This window comes from Equus quagga, chromosome 17 (genome assembly GCF_021613505.1).
Source record: "Equus quagga isolate Etosha38 chromosome 17, UCLA_HA_Equagga_1.0, whole genome shotgun sequence".
NCBI classification, from domain to species: Eukaryota; Metazoa; Chordata; class Mammalia; order Perissodactyla; family Equidae; genus Equus; species Equus quagga.
The window spans coordinates 45778908-45794299 of NC_060283.1; the positions used below are offsets into that span (position 1 = coordinate 45778908).

General features: G+C 38.9%; 1 protein-coding gene across 4 annotated transcripts in view; it reads left to right on the forward strand.

Moving 5' to 3' along the window:
• The window catches only part of DOCK10 (dedicator of cytokinesis 10), a 262527-nt gene extending 247536 nt beyond the window's left edge, over positions 1 to 14991 (forward strand). For all 4 annotated transcript variants that reach the window (XM_046644370.1, XM_046644368.1, XM_046644369.1 and 1 more), the window contains exons 53-56: positions 919 to 1109; positions 9490 to 9590; positions 9752 to 9890; positions 14268 to 14991. In XM_046644370.1, coding sequence (XP_046500326.1) covers positions 919 to 1109; positions 9490 to 9590; positions 9752 to 9890; positions 14268 to 14384 — 548 coding nt within the window. In that variant the 3' untranslated portion in view covers positions 14385 to 14991. The remainder of the gene's footprint in view (positions 1 to 918; positions 1110 to 9489; positions 9591 to 9751; positions 9891 to 14267) is intronic.
• Positions 14992 to 15392: the final 401 nt, after the last annotated feature.

Consider the following 15392-nt stretch of genomic DNA (forward strand, 5'->3'; position numbering starts at 1 on the left):
GTACCCTGAGTTCCTTCAGGGATAGCAGCTCTCAGAATTGTGTGCTTTGAGGCAAGATTCTGAACCACCCTGGAATTCAGGTTCCTCATCTGTACAATGAATGCAGAGGATGATCAATATCGCTTCCTGTACTACTAGATCTGTTCCATGAGCTAGTCTTCCTGTCATTTATTGAGCATTTAATCAGTGCCTCTAGGTGTTGGGCACAGTTCTGGCAATTCAAATAAATAAAATTCAATTCTTGCCCTCCAGGTGCTCACAGTCTGGTAGGAGAAGGAGCCAAGTAAAGCAAAAATTTTATTTGAGCACAGCATGAGAGATGAAACGAGAACACACAGGAGGGGCTCCAAAGGCAGACTGAGAGGAAGGATGGGCAAGGGCATTCTGGACAAGTAGTGCCTAAGCTGTCTTGAGAGCTCAGCAATCCTAGATTATGCAATAGACACGTGAACTGCAGTGACATCCAAATTATGGGAAACATTCACCTTCAGTAACCTTCCGGAATGTTTGTAATAAAAAAAAAGTCTAGAACAAAGCTATTATAATATATACTCTTTAGTATATATTTAGGCATTCTTTATTGTGGTTTAGTGCAGTTTTCATTTGAGTTACAAATTGTAGTGGAAGGTATCATCTTTCCAGTGTTTAGAGACTCTGGAGGTCTTAATCCTGCCTTGAGAATGAGGCCACAGCAGGGGCAGCGTGGAAGAGTATGCCAGGCGAAAGTAGCTGGGATAAAAGTTAAGAGATGTAGGAGAACACGGCGCGTGGGAGAAAAAATAGCTCATGTACACAGAAAACGTGCAGGATGGAATGTGCTATGTGCCAAGAAAAAATACAAGATCATCTGGCCTATGGGGAACCCTTGACTCTTCACTAACCCTCTCCCTCTTAATGTCTTGTATTGCTTTTGTGCAGCAAGTCACTTGTTCCCTTATGTGAAGAAGAGAATACAAGTCATAAGCCAGTCGAGCACAGAACTGAATCCTATTGAAGTGGCAATTGATGAGATGTCCAAGAAAGTTTCTGAGCTTAATCAGCTTTGCACAATGGAAGAAGTGGACATGATCAGATTGCAGCTCAAACTCCAAGGAAGTGTCAGTGTGAAGGTAAGCACGCCCACAGGTGAGCTGCACACAGCTAGTGAACTCTGGTATAAAATGCCCTTGGAATTTTTTACAAAGGGTATAAAGAAATGTTTATCTGTTTGTGATACCATCCAGCACCTTTATCTGAGTCTTTAAAATTTTGTTGAGTTGTAAATGCATGTCGATGGTGCCAAATACGTGGAGATAAGCTTTTCCTGAGTTAGGCTGAAATAAAATTTCTTCTTCTTCAAACCTCCCATCCCCTCTTCTCTGGGTAAACTATATTCTACACTCTAAATTCAAACAAATGAATTAATTAATGAATAAATGTGGCTGTCATAAATATCTGTCTTTGCGAGCTTTATATAACTGTTCAAAAACAATTTTTTTCAATTATTTTATTGAAATCATAAAAGTTTATAACATTGTGAAATTTCAAGTGTACATTTCTATCAATTTCTGTATAGATGGCACATACTTAGCACCAGAAGTCTAATTTTTATCCATCATCATACATATGTGCCCCTTTACCCCTTTCGTGCATCCTCGAGCCCCCTTCCCCTCTGGTAACTTCGAATCTGTTTTCTTTATCCATGTGTTTGTTTATCTTCTACATATGAGTGAAATCATGCAGTATTGGACTTTCTCTGTCTCATACCCTCAAGGTCCCTCCATCTTGGCTATTGTGAATAATGCCGCAGTGAACATAGGGGTACATAAATCTCTTTGGAATTGCTGATTTCAAGTTGTTTGGATAAATACTCAGTAGTGGGATAGCTGGATCATATGGTATTTCTATTTTTAATTTTTTGAGAACTCTCCATACTGTTTTCCATAGTGGCTGCACCAGTTTGTACTCCCCTCAGCAGTGTATAAGGGTTCCCTTTCCTCCACATCCTCTCCAATATTTATTTTTTGTCTCGATAATTGTAGCCATTCTGACAGGTGGAAGATGATATCTCATTATAGTTTTGGATTTGCATTTCCCTAATAATTAGTGATGTTGAACATCTTTTCATGTGTCTGTTGGCCATGTATATCTTCTTTGGAGAAATGTCTTCTCATATCCTCTGCCTATTTTTTGATCCGGTTGTTTGCTTTTTTGTTGTTGAGGTGTATGACTTCTTTATATATTTTGGAAATTAACACCTTGTCAGATATATGATTTGCAAATACTTTCTCCCAGTTGGTGGGTTGTCTTTTCATTTTGTTCACAGTTTCCTTTGCCTTGCAGAAGCTTTTTAATCTGATGTAGTCCCATTTGTTAATTTTTTTTGTTTCCCTTGCTTGAGTAGACATGGTATTCGAAAGGATGCTGCTAAGACCAGTGTCAAAGAGTGTACTGCCTATATTTTCTTCTAGGAGTTTATGGTTTCAGGTCTTACATTCAAGTCTTTAATCCATTTTGAGTTAATTTTTGTGTATGGTGCAATATAATGGTCTACTTTCATTCTTTTGCATGTGACTTTCCAGTTTTCCCAACACCATTTATTAAAGAGACTTTCCTTTCTCCGTTGTATGTTCTTGGATCCTTCATCAAAAATTACCTGTCCATAGATGTGTGAGTTTATTTCTGGGCTCTCGATTCTGATCCCTTGATCTGTGTGTCTGTTTTTATACCAGTACCATGCTGTTTTGATTACTATAACTTTGCAGTATATTTTGAAGTCAGGGATTGTGATGCCTCCAGCTTTGTTCTTTTTTTTTTTTTTCAGGATTGCTTGGTTTATTCGGAGTCTTTTGTTGTTCCATATAAATTTTAGGATTCTTTGTTCTAATTCCGTGAAGAATGTCATGGGGATTCTGATTGGGATTGCATTGAATCTTAGATTGCTTTCAGTAATATGGACACTTTAACTGTGTTTATTCTTCCAGTCCAGGAGCATGGAATATCTTTTCATTTCTTTATATCTTCTTCAATTTATTTCAATAATGTCTTACAGTTTTCAGTGTATAAGTCTTTTACCTCTTTGGTTAAATTTATTCCTAGATATTTTATTCTTTATGTTGTAATTGTAAATAGGATTGTATGCTTGAGTTCTCTTTCTGTTAGTTCGTTATTCGAATATGGAAATGCAAATGGTTTTTGTAAGTTGATTTTGTACCCTGCAACTTTGCAGTAGTTGCTGATTATTTCTAATAGTTTTCTGATGGGTTCTTTAGGGTTTTCTTTCTATAGAATCATGTCATCTGCAAACAGCAAGAGTAGCGAGAGGGGGCACCCTTGTCTTCTTCTTGTTGTCAGAGGGATGGCTTTTAGTTTGTCACTGCTAAGTATGATGTTGAGTATGGATTTGTCATGTATGGCCTTTATTATGTTTAGGTACTTTCTTTCTATACCCATTTTATTGAGAGTTTTTATCATAAATGAATGTTGGATCTTGTCGAATGCTTTCTCTGCATCTATTGAGCCTAAGTATCCATTGAGATGATCATAGGATTTTTATGCCTCATTTTGTTAATGTGGTATATCACACTGATTGACTTGCGGATGATGAACCATCCCAGTGTCCATGGTATAAATACCACTTGATCATGGTATATAATCCTTTTAATATATTGCTGTATTTGGTTTTCCAATATTTTGTTGAGGGTTTCTGTATCTATGTTCATCAGCAATATTGGCCTGTAGCTTTCCTTCTTTGTGTTGTCCTTGCCTAGTTTTGGTATCAGGATGATGCTGGCCTCATAGAATGACTCAGGAAGTGTTCCATCTCCTTCAATTTTTTGGAATATTTTGAGAAGGATAGGTATTAAATCTTCTTTGAATGTTTGGTGGAATTCTCCAGAGAAGCCATCTGGTCCTGGACTTTTGTTTTCTGGGAGGTTTTTGATTACTGTTTCGATCTCTTTACTTGTGATAGGCCTATTCACATTCTCTATTTCTTCTTGATTCAGTTTTTGTAGGTTGTATAAGTCTGAGAATTTATCCATTTCTTCTAGGTTACCCAATTTGTGGGCATATCATTTTTTGTAGTATTCTCATATAATCCTTTGTCTTTCTGTGGTATCCATTGTAATTTCTCCTCTTTCATTCCTAATTTTATTTATTTGAGACTTCTCTCCTTTTTTCTCAGTGAGTCTGGCTAAAAGTTTGTCAATTTCAGAGAACCAGCTCTTAGTTTCATTGATTCTTTCTACTGGTTTTTTGTTTGTTTGTTTGTTTGTTTTTGTTGAGTAAGATTCGCCCTGAGTTAACATACATGCCAATCTTCATCTATTTTTTTTTCATAATGTGGGTACCAGCACAGCATGGTTGCTAACAGAGCAGTGTGGGTCCATGTCCAGGAACCAAAGTCAGGCTGCTGAATTGGAGCATGCTGAACTTAACCACTTGGCCACTGGGGCTACCCCTCTACTGTTTTTTTAGTCTCTATTTCATTTGTTTCTGCTCTCATTTTTATTATTTCTCTCCTTCTGATGACTTTGGGCTTCATTTATTCTTCTTTTTCTAGTTCTGTTAGGTGTTGCTTAAGATTACTTATTTGGTATTTTTCTTGTTTGTTGAAGCGAGCCTGTATTGCTATGAATTTCCACCTTAGAACTGCTTTTGCTGCATCACACAAGAGTTGGTATGTTGAATTTTCATTCTTGTTTGTCTCCGGGTATTTTTAAATTTCTCCTTTGATTTCTCTATTGACCCAATGGTTGTTCAGTACTTTGTTGTTTAGTCTCCACATATTTGTGACTTTCTTAGCTTTTTTCTTGTAGTTGGGTTCTAGTCTCATAACATTGTGGTTGGAGTAGACGCTTGATATGATTTCAATCTTCTTAAATTTATTGAGGCTTGTCTTGTTTCCCAACATATGGTCTGTCTTTGAGAATGTTTCATGTGCACTTGAGAAGAATGTGTATTCTGCTGTTTTTGGATGGAATGCTCTATTTATATCTATTAAGTTCATCTGATAAGTATTTCATTTAAATCCACTATTTCCTTGTTGACCTTCTGCCTTGATGATCTATCCATTGATGTAAGTGGGGTGTTGAGGTCTCCTACCATTTTTGTGTTGCTGTTAATGTCTCCCTTTAGGTCTGTTAATAGTTGCTTTGTGTACTTTGGTGCTCTTGTGTTAGGTGCATATATATTTGTAAGTGTTATGTCCTTTGGAAGAAAGTACGTTTTATCATTATATACTGCCCCTGTTTGTCTCTCATTATCTTTTTTATCTTGAAGTCTGCTTTGTCTGACATAAGTATGACTAAATCTGCTTTATTTTGCTTGCCATTTGCTTGGAGTATCATCTTCCATCCCTTAACTCTGAGCCTATGTTTGACTTTAGAGCTATCATGTGTTTCCTGGAGGCAGCATACTCTTGGGTCTTGTTTTCTAATCCATCCAGCTACTCTGTGTCTTTTGATTGGAGAATTCAATCCATTTACATTTAAAGTGATTATTGTTGTATGAGGACACAATATTGCCATTTTATCTCTTGTTTTCTCGTTGTTCTATGTTTCCATTATGTTCCATTGTTTCTCTTCCTTTGTACTTCTGACTGCCGTTTCATTTTAGTGGTTTTCTTTGGAGGTTTTCTCAGTTTTCTCTTTTTTTATGAATTCTGGCTCTGCTCTGACTTTTTATTTAGTGGTTACCCTGAGGTTTGTTTAGAAGGTCTCAAAGATGAGATAGTCCATTTTCTTTCTTTCTTTTTTTTTTTGAGGAAGATTAGCCCTGAGCTAACTGCCACCAATCCTCCTCTTTTTGCTGAGGAAGACTGGCCTTGAGCTAACATCCATGCCCATCTTCCTCTACTTTATATGTGGGATGCCTACCACAGCATGGCTTGTCAAGCAGTGCCATATCCGCACCCAGGATCTGAACCAGCAAACCCCGAGCCGCTGAGAAGTGGAACGTGTGCACTTAACCACTGCACCACCAGGCCAGCCCCAGATAGTCCATTTTCTGATAGCCTCTTATCTCCATTAGCCCAAGCAGGCTCCATCCCTTTCCTTGTCCCCTTCTGAGTTATTGTCACAAATCATTCTGTTTTGTGTTGTGAATTTGTCACTAATTTGAAGGGTTTATAGTTACTTTTGATGCTTTCTTTCCTTTATATTTTAAGTTATAATTAATTATTTGTTACCCTATTCTGAAAGAGAGCTGTAGTTTTCTGATTTTTTTCTATTTATCCCCTTGCTCAAAGGTTCGTTGACCTTTGCCTTTTTGTTTCAGGTATGGGAACATCCTTAATAATGTCTTGTATGGGAGGGCTAGTGGTGATGAACTCTCTCAACTTTTGTTTATCTGGCAAAGTTTTTATTCCTTTATCGTATCTGAAAGAGAGTTTCTCTGGATAGAGTAGTCTTGGCTGAAAGTTTTTGTCTCTCAATATTTTGAATACATCATTCCATTCTCTCCTAGCCTGAAAGATTCTGCTGAGAAATCAGCTGAAAGCCTGACAGGAGTTCCTTTGTAGGTTATTTTCTTCTGCCTTGCTGCTCCTAATATTTTTTCTTTGTCATTGAAGTTTGGCAGTTTTACTATTATATACCTCAGAGAAGGTCTGTTAGCATTGATGTAATTAGGAGTTCTATTGGTTTCATGTATTTGCAAGTCCAGTTCTTTCCCCAGGTTTGGGAAGTTCTCAGCTATTATTGCTTCAAACAAGCTCTCTGTTCACTTCTCCCTCTCTTCTCCATCTGGAATACCTATAATCCTTGTGTTGCTTTTCCTAATTGGGTTTGATGTTTCTTGAAGAATTCCTTCAATTTTTTAAAATCTTAGTTCTCTTCCCTCCTCCATCTGAAGCATTTCTATATTTATATTCTCTAAATCACTAATTCTTTACTCCATAAAGTCAGCTGTATTTTTTAAGGATTCTAGATTATTTTTTATCTCATTAATTGTGTTCTTCATTTCCAGAATTTCTGCTTTTTTCATATAGTTTCAATCTCTATGATGAAGTATTCCTTCTTCTCATTAATTTTATTCCTGAGTTCATTAACTGTCTTTCTGAGTTTTCTTGTAACTCTTTGAGTCTCTTTATGACAGCTATTTTGAATTCTCTGTCATTTAGATTATAAATTTCTGTGACTTCAGGGTTGGTTTCTGGAGATTTGTCATTTTCCTTCTGTTCTGAATTGTTGCTGTAGTTTCTCATAGTGTTTAAAGATTAATCTTTTGCCAGTGCGTTTGTGGTAGTATCAGGTTGCAGATTTCACCTGCTATCACTGGGAGGAAGCAGGAGCTGTGTATCTGATTCCATCCCATCTGCTGGAAGTTTTGTGGGTCCAATGGGTGCCCCCACTAGCCAGGAAAGCATTTGCACGCAGTCTCAGGGCTGCTGCCACACCGAGGCACATTTCCACTTGTGGGACTGCAGTGCTACTATGGGCATTCATGCCAACCAGGAAAGCATTTGCATGTGCACAAATATATGCCACCGCCTCTTCTTATGGTCATGCCAGGCCCTGTGGTTTGTGGGCAGGGCTTCTTCATGGGGTCCAAGCCTGGGCCACTCATTGGGACCACAGCAAGAGGATGGGGTCTCCCACCAGCCAGAAAAGCATTCATTTGCAGGCCCAGAGCTGCCACTGCCTCTTCTCACAGTTGCACCAAGGCACATTCCCACTTTTGTGGCCACAGCGGTACTATGGGTACTCGCATTGGCCAGGAAAGCATTCAAGCATGTGCACAGGGCCACTGGGGAAGGATGGGGGATGCTCACATTTCTCTATCACTTCCCGGGGAACTAGTCCATCCACCTTCAGATATATAGCTAAATTGGTCTCTCAGGTGTCCTCTTGTGCTGTGTGGGTATCCTCCATTGGTCAATGAATGTCCATTTAGTTTTAGTTCAAAGAGGGAGAGATAAAGGGAACAGCTCACTTCACCGTGTTGCAGACATCACTTATAAACAAATTTTTGAGAAATGTTCATTAATTCATAAAATGTCCTTCAATATTTATCTGACTTTTTGTCCTAACAAAAAGCAGATGGCATTCTGTCAGTGGGTGATTAAAGAAAATATAATAAATTAGACCACTTAAAAAAGTGTGAGCAGCATTTAGGAAAATTAACAAAGGCAGACACAAGAACTAGCAACACTAAAGGGCTGTGACCCTCCCTAGACTTGAAGACTCAAGAGAGAGAAGTGTTAGTGGAAGCAGACAGAGAGCTGGGAGAGCCAGGTGATGATAGACAGACAGGCATGGCCTCTGCTTAAAGGACTGCAAGAAGGAAGCCCTGGGGCCAAATATCCTATTGGGGCTAAGATAGGGTGGGGAAAGTGAGGCACTCACCTGGGGCACAAAATTTAAGGGGGCACCAAAACAACTAAGTAATCAAGATAAAATAATATTTTAATGCAATATTGTTAAAAATCAAAAATAGTGCCAAAAATTCATAATGAACAAAGTATTAAAATTTTAAATAAAGGCTTGCCAATAACAATACCATGCAGAGCTCTATTGGAGCCCAAGGAAAAATCAGGAATGTTGATCCTGATCGTGACCTGGCTCTCCTCTTCCCTACCCACCCCGTGTTTGTGTCCTCCATGCTGACTCTAAAAAAATAATAATACATTTTAAAGAGCCAGAAGGCAAGAGAACCATTGTTATACTCCAGGTGGGGCAGCTTCCCTCAGCACAGAGCTGAGCAGAGGAAAGTGGAGCTTGGATGTGGAGAAGCAGAGGAGAGCCTCCAGTACTGTTTACACATTCTACCACACTGGCAATACCTGGTGATCATGGTCATCTGAAGACGGCTCAAATCCAGTATTAGCTTCCTTCTTCTTTCACCTTAGTCCTTCCAAGCCCCACAGCCACATTTAAAGACTATAAGCACTAAGGAATAGGGACTCCTTCACTAGTGTGAGCTTACTCATATGTGGGAGCTTGAACAGTATCTGGCATTGTGCATTCATTCAGCAAATCTGATAAATGCCTCCTTGGGCCAGAATCTAAGCCAGACTGTCAACGGGAATACAGTAGAAGAGTGACTTCCATGGCGGTGCAGACACCACTACCACCATGGAATGTCTCTTATTAATAGTTATGTGTTTATTTTAAAGTTAATAGAAAAAAACCCCAGCACATTAAATATTTGATTTCACAGCTTTTAAACTTAAATTTATTTTATAAGTAAATAAAAGTGAGTCTAGTTTTCAAAGATATTAAGAAAATAACAGTTAGAGCAGTATGTGGATGTGGCAAAAGTGTGAAATGGTGACCAAGTGACTGAAGTTTGGGAAGGATGGTAGTGAAGTGTAGCCTGATTCATCCTTTAGCAGTTTAATGACTAGTTGAGAGACAGCACATAAGACAGATAACAAATTAGTAGTCTACAAGGCAATGTGGGAGGATTGGGGTGCCACACGTTGGTGCCCACAGTTGCTACTCCTTCCAGCTGTGGAGAAGGCTCCATGGAGGAGGAACCTTCAGCCAATTCTCTTCTCCTCGATAGGTTAATGCTGGACCAATGGCCTACGCACGAGCTTTTCTTGAAGAAACCAATGCAAAGAAATACCCTGACAACCAAGTAAAGCTTTTGAAGGAAATCTTCAGGTAACTTTTCTTTTTTGGGATGTTCTTTCTCAGTCTCTTTCAGACAAGGAGTCATGAATTCCCCAGGAAGACACCTGACCAACCCTCTTCCAGGTGGTAGAGTATATCAGCAGCCTGATTTTGATTGGCTGGTGGTTAATTCTTTATTTCTGTCACTAAAGGCAATTTGCAGATGCCTGTGGGCAGGCCCTTGATGTGAATGAGCGCCTCATCAAGGAGGACCAGCTGGAGTACCAGGAAGAACTGAGGTCCCATTACAAGGACATGCTTGGTGAACTCTCCACAATCATGAACGAGCAGGTAAGGCCTTCCTTGGGGTGGCCCATGCACCTGGGTCATAGGAAGTATCTGTTTTATCCCCAATGCCAGAAGGACCAGAAAGAGTCTCTCTTCTTGCTGCTGAAATCACTGTACCTCCCATGAACACCACGCTGCTGAGTTGTTCTCTCCCCCATGCACAACACCCCTTTCCTCAAAGAAGAGATCAGCTTGGAAAAAAATCTGTAGAAAAAGATGATGAGAACTCATATGCTTTCCACAGTTTTCAGAAATGTTGATCGCTATCCTATGAGCTGTTGGTTTTCTAGAACAGATGGGTACTGTTAGTCACCAAGGAACATTGGGTGGCATTCCCACTACGGTTTTCTGCCACTCCAGTCACCCGTGCTTTAGGACCTCACAACTGCCATGCTGTGATGTGGAGTTCCACACTTCTGCTACTAGGGCTCTCTGCATCGTACTCAGGAAGAACACTAGGACTGGGGTCATGCCCTTTTATGGTCAAGACTGCCTGCAGTCTTGAAGATGTGCAGAATTAGGATAAAACTCAATCCCCCACCCCACAAGCAAGTCATCTATGATTTTTGACGTGTACTCAGCATGTTCTGTAAGGCCGTGTACAAAATGTGGACATTCACTGGTCACAGTATTGGGGTGCTGAGAATCAAGTGGTTGAAAGCCAAGTGCTGCTTTTTGGCATACTTCCCAGCATCCATCAACCCTCACACTCTACCTGGACCTCTCATCACTGTGGTCCCCTCCAGGAGTTAGATGTGTTCTTCACAGAATAATTGAGGGAGAGCATTTGAACTAATCTCCCAATAGTGCCTCATGCATAGTTCCACTCATTAAATATTAGTTCCCTTTCCTTTCCTTAAATGGCCTAGCGCTATCAACACTATTCATAAAACGTGAAGTGTGTGCTACGAATCCTTTATTCTAATTGCCTTTCCCATATGTGTTTTGTTTCTTCTTTTCCATCCCCTTCTACCCACATCTTAAACTCTCCCTAGCGGCTAGAGAAGGAAATGCTTAATTGACTTCTGTTGGAGAGAATTAATCTCCCTCAATAGGTTTCCTAGTGGAGGAAGTCTTGGTTTGGGATTATTAAAGGGTTGTGGGAACCAAATACTCATGAGAGATTCCTTGATAGCGTGGGGAAATCATAAATCTGAGAGTGAAACAAAAGGAACAAACAGTGCATCTGAAAGTTGGAAAAGGTGGTGAAGAAATGCTTATTTCCAACTGTAAATTGCCTCTGACCTTGAAACTTCGGGCAAAAATGCGTTTCTCTTTTTCTCCTGGCAGCTCTGTCGAGGTCCGTGTTTATACAGCTTCTCTTCCTCTGTGTCTAGTATTTCCCTCAGTACTGTAAGCAAAAGTGGTATGTTTTTCTTTCCTTATGTCTACTCTCCCTTTGTGGCCTTTTGCTCCACCTATCTCTTCCTAGCTGTTCATTTTCCCCAGACACCTCCATCGTGACTAGTGTTCTCTAAATGTTTATTTAATTAGAACAACTTGATTTCCATTTCAAGGTACGCCCATATAAAAAAAAAAAAAGCCTACTGATTAAAGCTGAAGTTAACACCTTAGCTTTTAAAAAGAAAATTCCTTCATTACCAACTTCTAAAATATATTTGTGCTCATTTGTAACCGAAACAAAGATTCACTGTATCCCAAAGTGCTAAAACAAAAACACAAAGACAGCGACAGGTGATTAAGGGGAGAGGAAAAATAATTTCTTTTCCAGAAAACCTTTGCTCAGAAAAGCAAAATTTGACTCTGTGCTTCCTGGAGACTGACGCAAAGAAAATGATGTATTGCACAGGTCTTGTTACTCAGTAAAACAAGTAGAACTGTTGGCAGGAGAGATCAACTTTCTGCTGGTCCTGAGCTTCTATGGGGATTTGTCACATAGGTCTTTATATTGGACAGTGACCATAGTGTACATGATATCTTCGTGAAAAGTTTTCCTTAAAAATGATTTACTCTACTATGTGGCCATTCCACATTTCTCCCTTAGATTAAAATAAGGACAACACATAAACTTCTAATTCTGTAGGGGAGATTCTAGAGGACAAACTATTTAATTGATACTTATCAATCATAAGTATGGACTTTCCATAGCAAACCTATAAATTATCTACAGCAAGATAAGCTATGTTCAGGACAACCTTTGATAAGTGTTTCGGGTTGGTTGTAATGAGCAATTTCCTGAAATCAGGAACAGCTAGCAAAGGATACGGTCCTGTAAAGTCCGTGGGACTAAGAAATTGGGTATTTATCTCAACTCAGATTTATAACAAAAAAGTTTTTCTTGCTTCTCAATTTTTTTTATGAAAAGACATCTGACCATAATATTTGGGTTTGAACTCTGTGGAGAGAAAGGTAGTCAAATTTTAGCATAATTCTATAATAAATGAATGAACCATAATCCGTAACGTAGGAATCCCTTCACATACCTATCTACTCATGCACATATTCTGGAAATAGGTGCATGTGTAATTACCGTGAAAAGGGAAATTATACCATTGAACTTCTAAAAAGTAAAAATAGAGTTAGAATGGATAGATAGACATAGAAATAGGACAATAGAAATAAAATTAATTATGCAGGGGCCAGCCCAGTGGCTTAGTGGTTAAGTTTGCTCGCTCAGCTTTGGCGGCCCAGGGTTTTGCTGGTTCAGATCCTGGGCGCAGACATGGCACTGTTCGTCAGGCCATGCTGAGGCGGCGTCCCACATGCCGCAGCTAGAAGGACCCACAACTAAAATATACAACTATGTACTGGGGGGATTTGGGGAGAAAAAGCAATAAAAAATAAAATTAAAAAAAAAAGAAGATTGGCAACAGTTGTTAGCTCAGATGCCAATCTTTAAAAAAAAAATTAATTACGCAATTCACTCCAAGAGGGCCCAGAAAATTCTTAGTTAAAAGGGTATTCTGAAGCCACCTATTTAATGAAAGAACCTTCAGTATAAGAAAAGAGATAGAACAAGATCAAATGGATGCTAGTGTGTAAGATGGAGATGCTGAGATCAAGCAGTTTAAGTTGCTAACGTGACAAGCAGGCAATAATTACCTTTAGAGGCAGCCAGAATACCACACTATTTTATAAATAGCCAAAAATCATCAAAGCCTTCTGTGCTGGAGACGAAAGTAATTCATACAAGTATCTGGATGAAACAGAAATATAAATGCTCATTTGGAGTCTCTTTAAACATTTAGAAGGATAATGGCGTAGTGAAATCAATGGTGGTAATGGATTTCACATATAAAACACAGAGAAAGGAGCAGGTCCACTATGCTACGGTGCCAGGCAGGTGCGATGCAACAGCTTTTCCCTCTTTGAGGCAGATACTCTTTAGACACATTATTTGCCGAATTATTTAAGCAGCGCTTGTGACACTGATCATAAGGATAATTAATTCGTAGTGTGAGGTACTTGGACGCTGTGTGCTCTGCAGGCACAGAAGTGGCAATTCTATCTTGGAACAGGGGAGCACTGAAGCCTAGCAATTTGTGAAGTTAGTGGGAAAACCTTCATAACTAGAAATGTAAAATATTTACGAAGTCTCTTCTGTAGAGAGATCCATTTTAGAGGTGCCTGGGGTTTCTGTGTTTACGTATCGTTATTTGAACAGATCTGACGGGAAAGTATTATTTAGGCATATTAACGTCATTTTCAAAAGTAAAATCAGGTCAAGGTACACTTTTTTTTCTTACGTTTCCATTAATGCAAACATTTAAGTGAGGTTTCAGATGTTTCCTTTGTTGGTCGATTTTAAGAAGATAAATTATAAACTTTTATATTTTTTATAAATATATGTTTTGTACTAGTTTATGAATTATGAACTTTATAAAATAAAATTCTGGAATTAGATGCATTCATAAGATTTTTTAAGCATTTCCACAGCTATATCTGGTAGTTGAAGAGTATTGTGCAGCTACTTTAAATCTTGCCAAAATGGCTACATGGGCTTGGAAAAAAATTGGCCTAGTGGTTAAAGTTCGGTGTGCTCCACTTCAGCGGCCCAGGTTCGTTTCTGAACATGGAACCACAGCACCCTGTGAGCAGCCTTGCTGTGTTAGCAGCTCACAGAGAAGAACTAGAAGAACTTACACAACTATATACTGGGGCTTTGCAGTGGGTGGGGAGGTGGATAAAAGGAGGAAGATTGGCACAGATGTTAGCATAGGGCAAATCTTCCCCTGCAAAAAAAAAAAAAAATTTTTTTAATTCTTCACGTCTACTTTGATAAGTGCATTTTCAAAATTTGCAGATGTCCCATGGGGAATTAAAAAAATCACTGTTCTGGGTTTTAATTTTGTGTTTGGAGATAATGACATGAACCTCTCTCTTACCGTTTTGTTGTGTTGTGTTGCGTTTTGTCCTAAGATTATGTTCAGGGACGACCCATCAAGGCGCGGAGTGGAACGAACCTGCACTCGAATAATTAGCAAAGTGACTCCAGCTGTGCCCACAGTCTCCGTGTCAACTAGCACAGACGTTTGAGGGAAAGTCTGCCAAGTCAGGTCCACCTCTAAGAGAACTTTCTGAATTTGCAGCTAATCTCGGGGAAGAGAAAGATAGATTTAATTTATTTGAAGTTTTTATGGTGTTAATATTTTTTTTTTTACCTCGCTAGCTTGCGAATTTTGCCAGCCTCCAGATTTGCACATTTCTTATGTTGTTTTTTTTCTTTGAGTGACATTGATCAAGCCAAGCTGAATATTTGCCATGAAATTCCACTGAATGTGGAGCTCAGAAGCAAACCATAAGTTTGCTGTCGGTTACAATATGTTCAGTACCCAGTCCAAGTACACATATTTTAAAGGTCAAAGTGAATGTTTTTGTAACATTTAAGCATATTTCAAATGTAAATAGAAGATTGTAAAATATATGGTTTTTACCAAATTTAAAAGAATCTTTTTAGTTCATACTTATGACAGTGCTAGAATTATATGAATAACGTTTCAGATACCATTATATTAAAATATTTGTGTATGTGTACAAAAGTGTTGATAAATACTAATCTTTAAAGTTTGTGGAGTTCCTTTATTTGTAATATATGTGTTCCTAAAAGCAATGGGATGTGAAATTATGGAAGTATTTTGTTGTTGATAGAAATAAAAAATACAGTTACTTTTCAATTTGTTCCCTCTTGAAGAGTGGGTGAGCTGCTACTGAAAGTGGCTCATTGCGCTGGACGTCTGCTGAATACATCCTACTCACCACTTATGATGCCATACCAAGAAGCCAGGGAAAGGACCTGAACATCAGCTGGGCAAATCCTCCAAAGATCAACCAGACAGGCCGGGGGGTTCCAAACCTAGATGAGCAGACTGATTTGCAGAAGCCATAATGAGTCAGAATCGTGAGGGTGGTGGTAATTATTAGGACTGTTCACGTATATTCTGTTTCTAAAGTCTGTAAATTTGTGGTAGGATTGCACTTTCCTGCCTCTTTTGAAGTTAGACTTGACCATGAGGCTTGTTTTAGTCATTGAAATGTGAAGAGAAG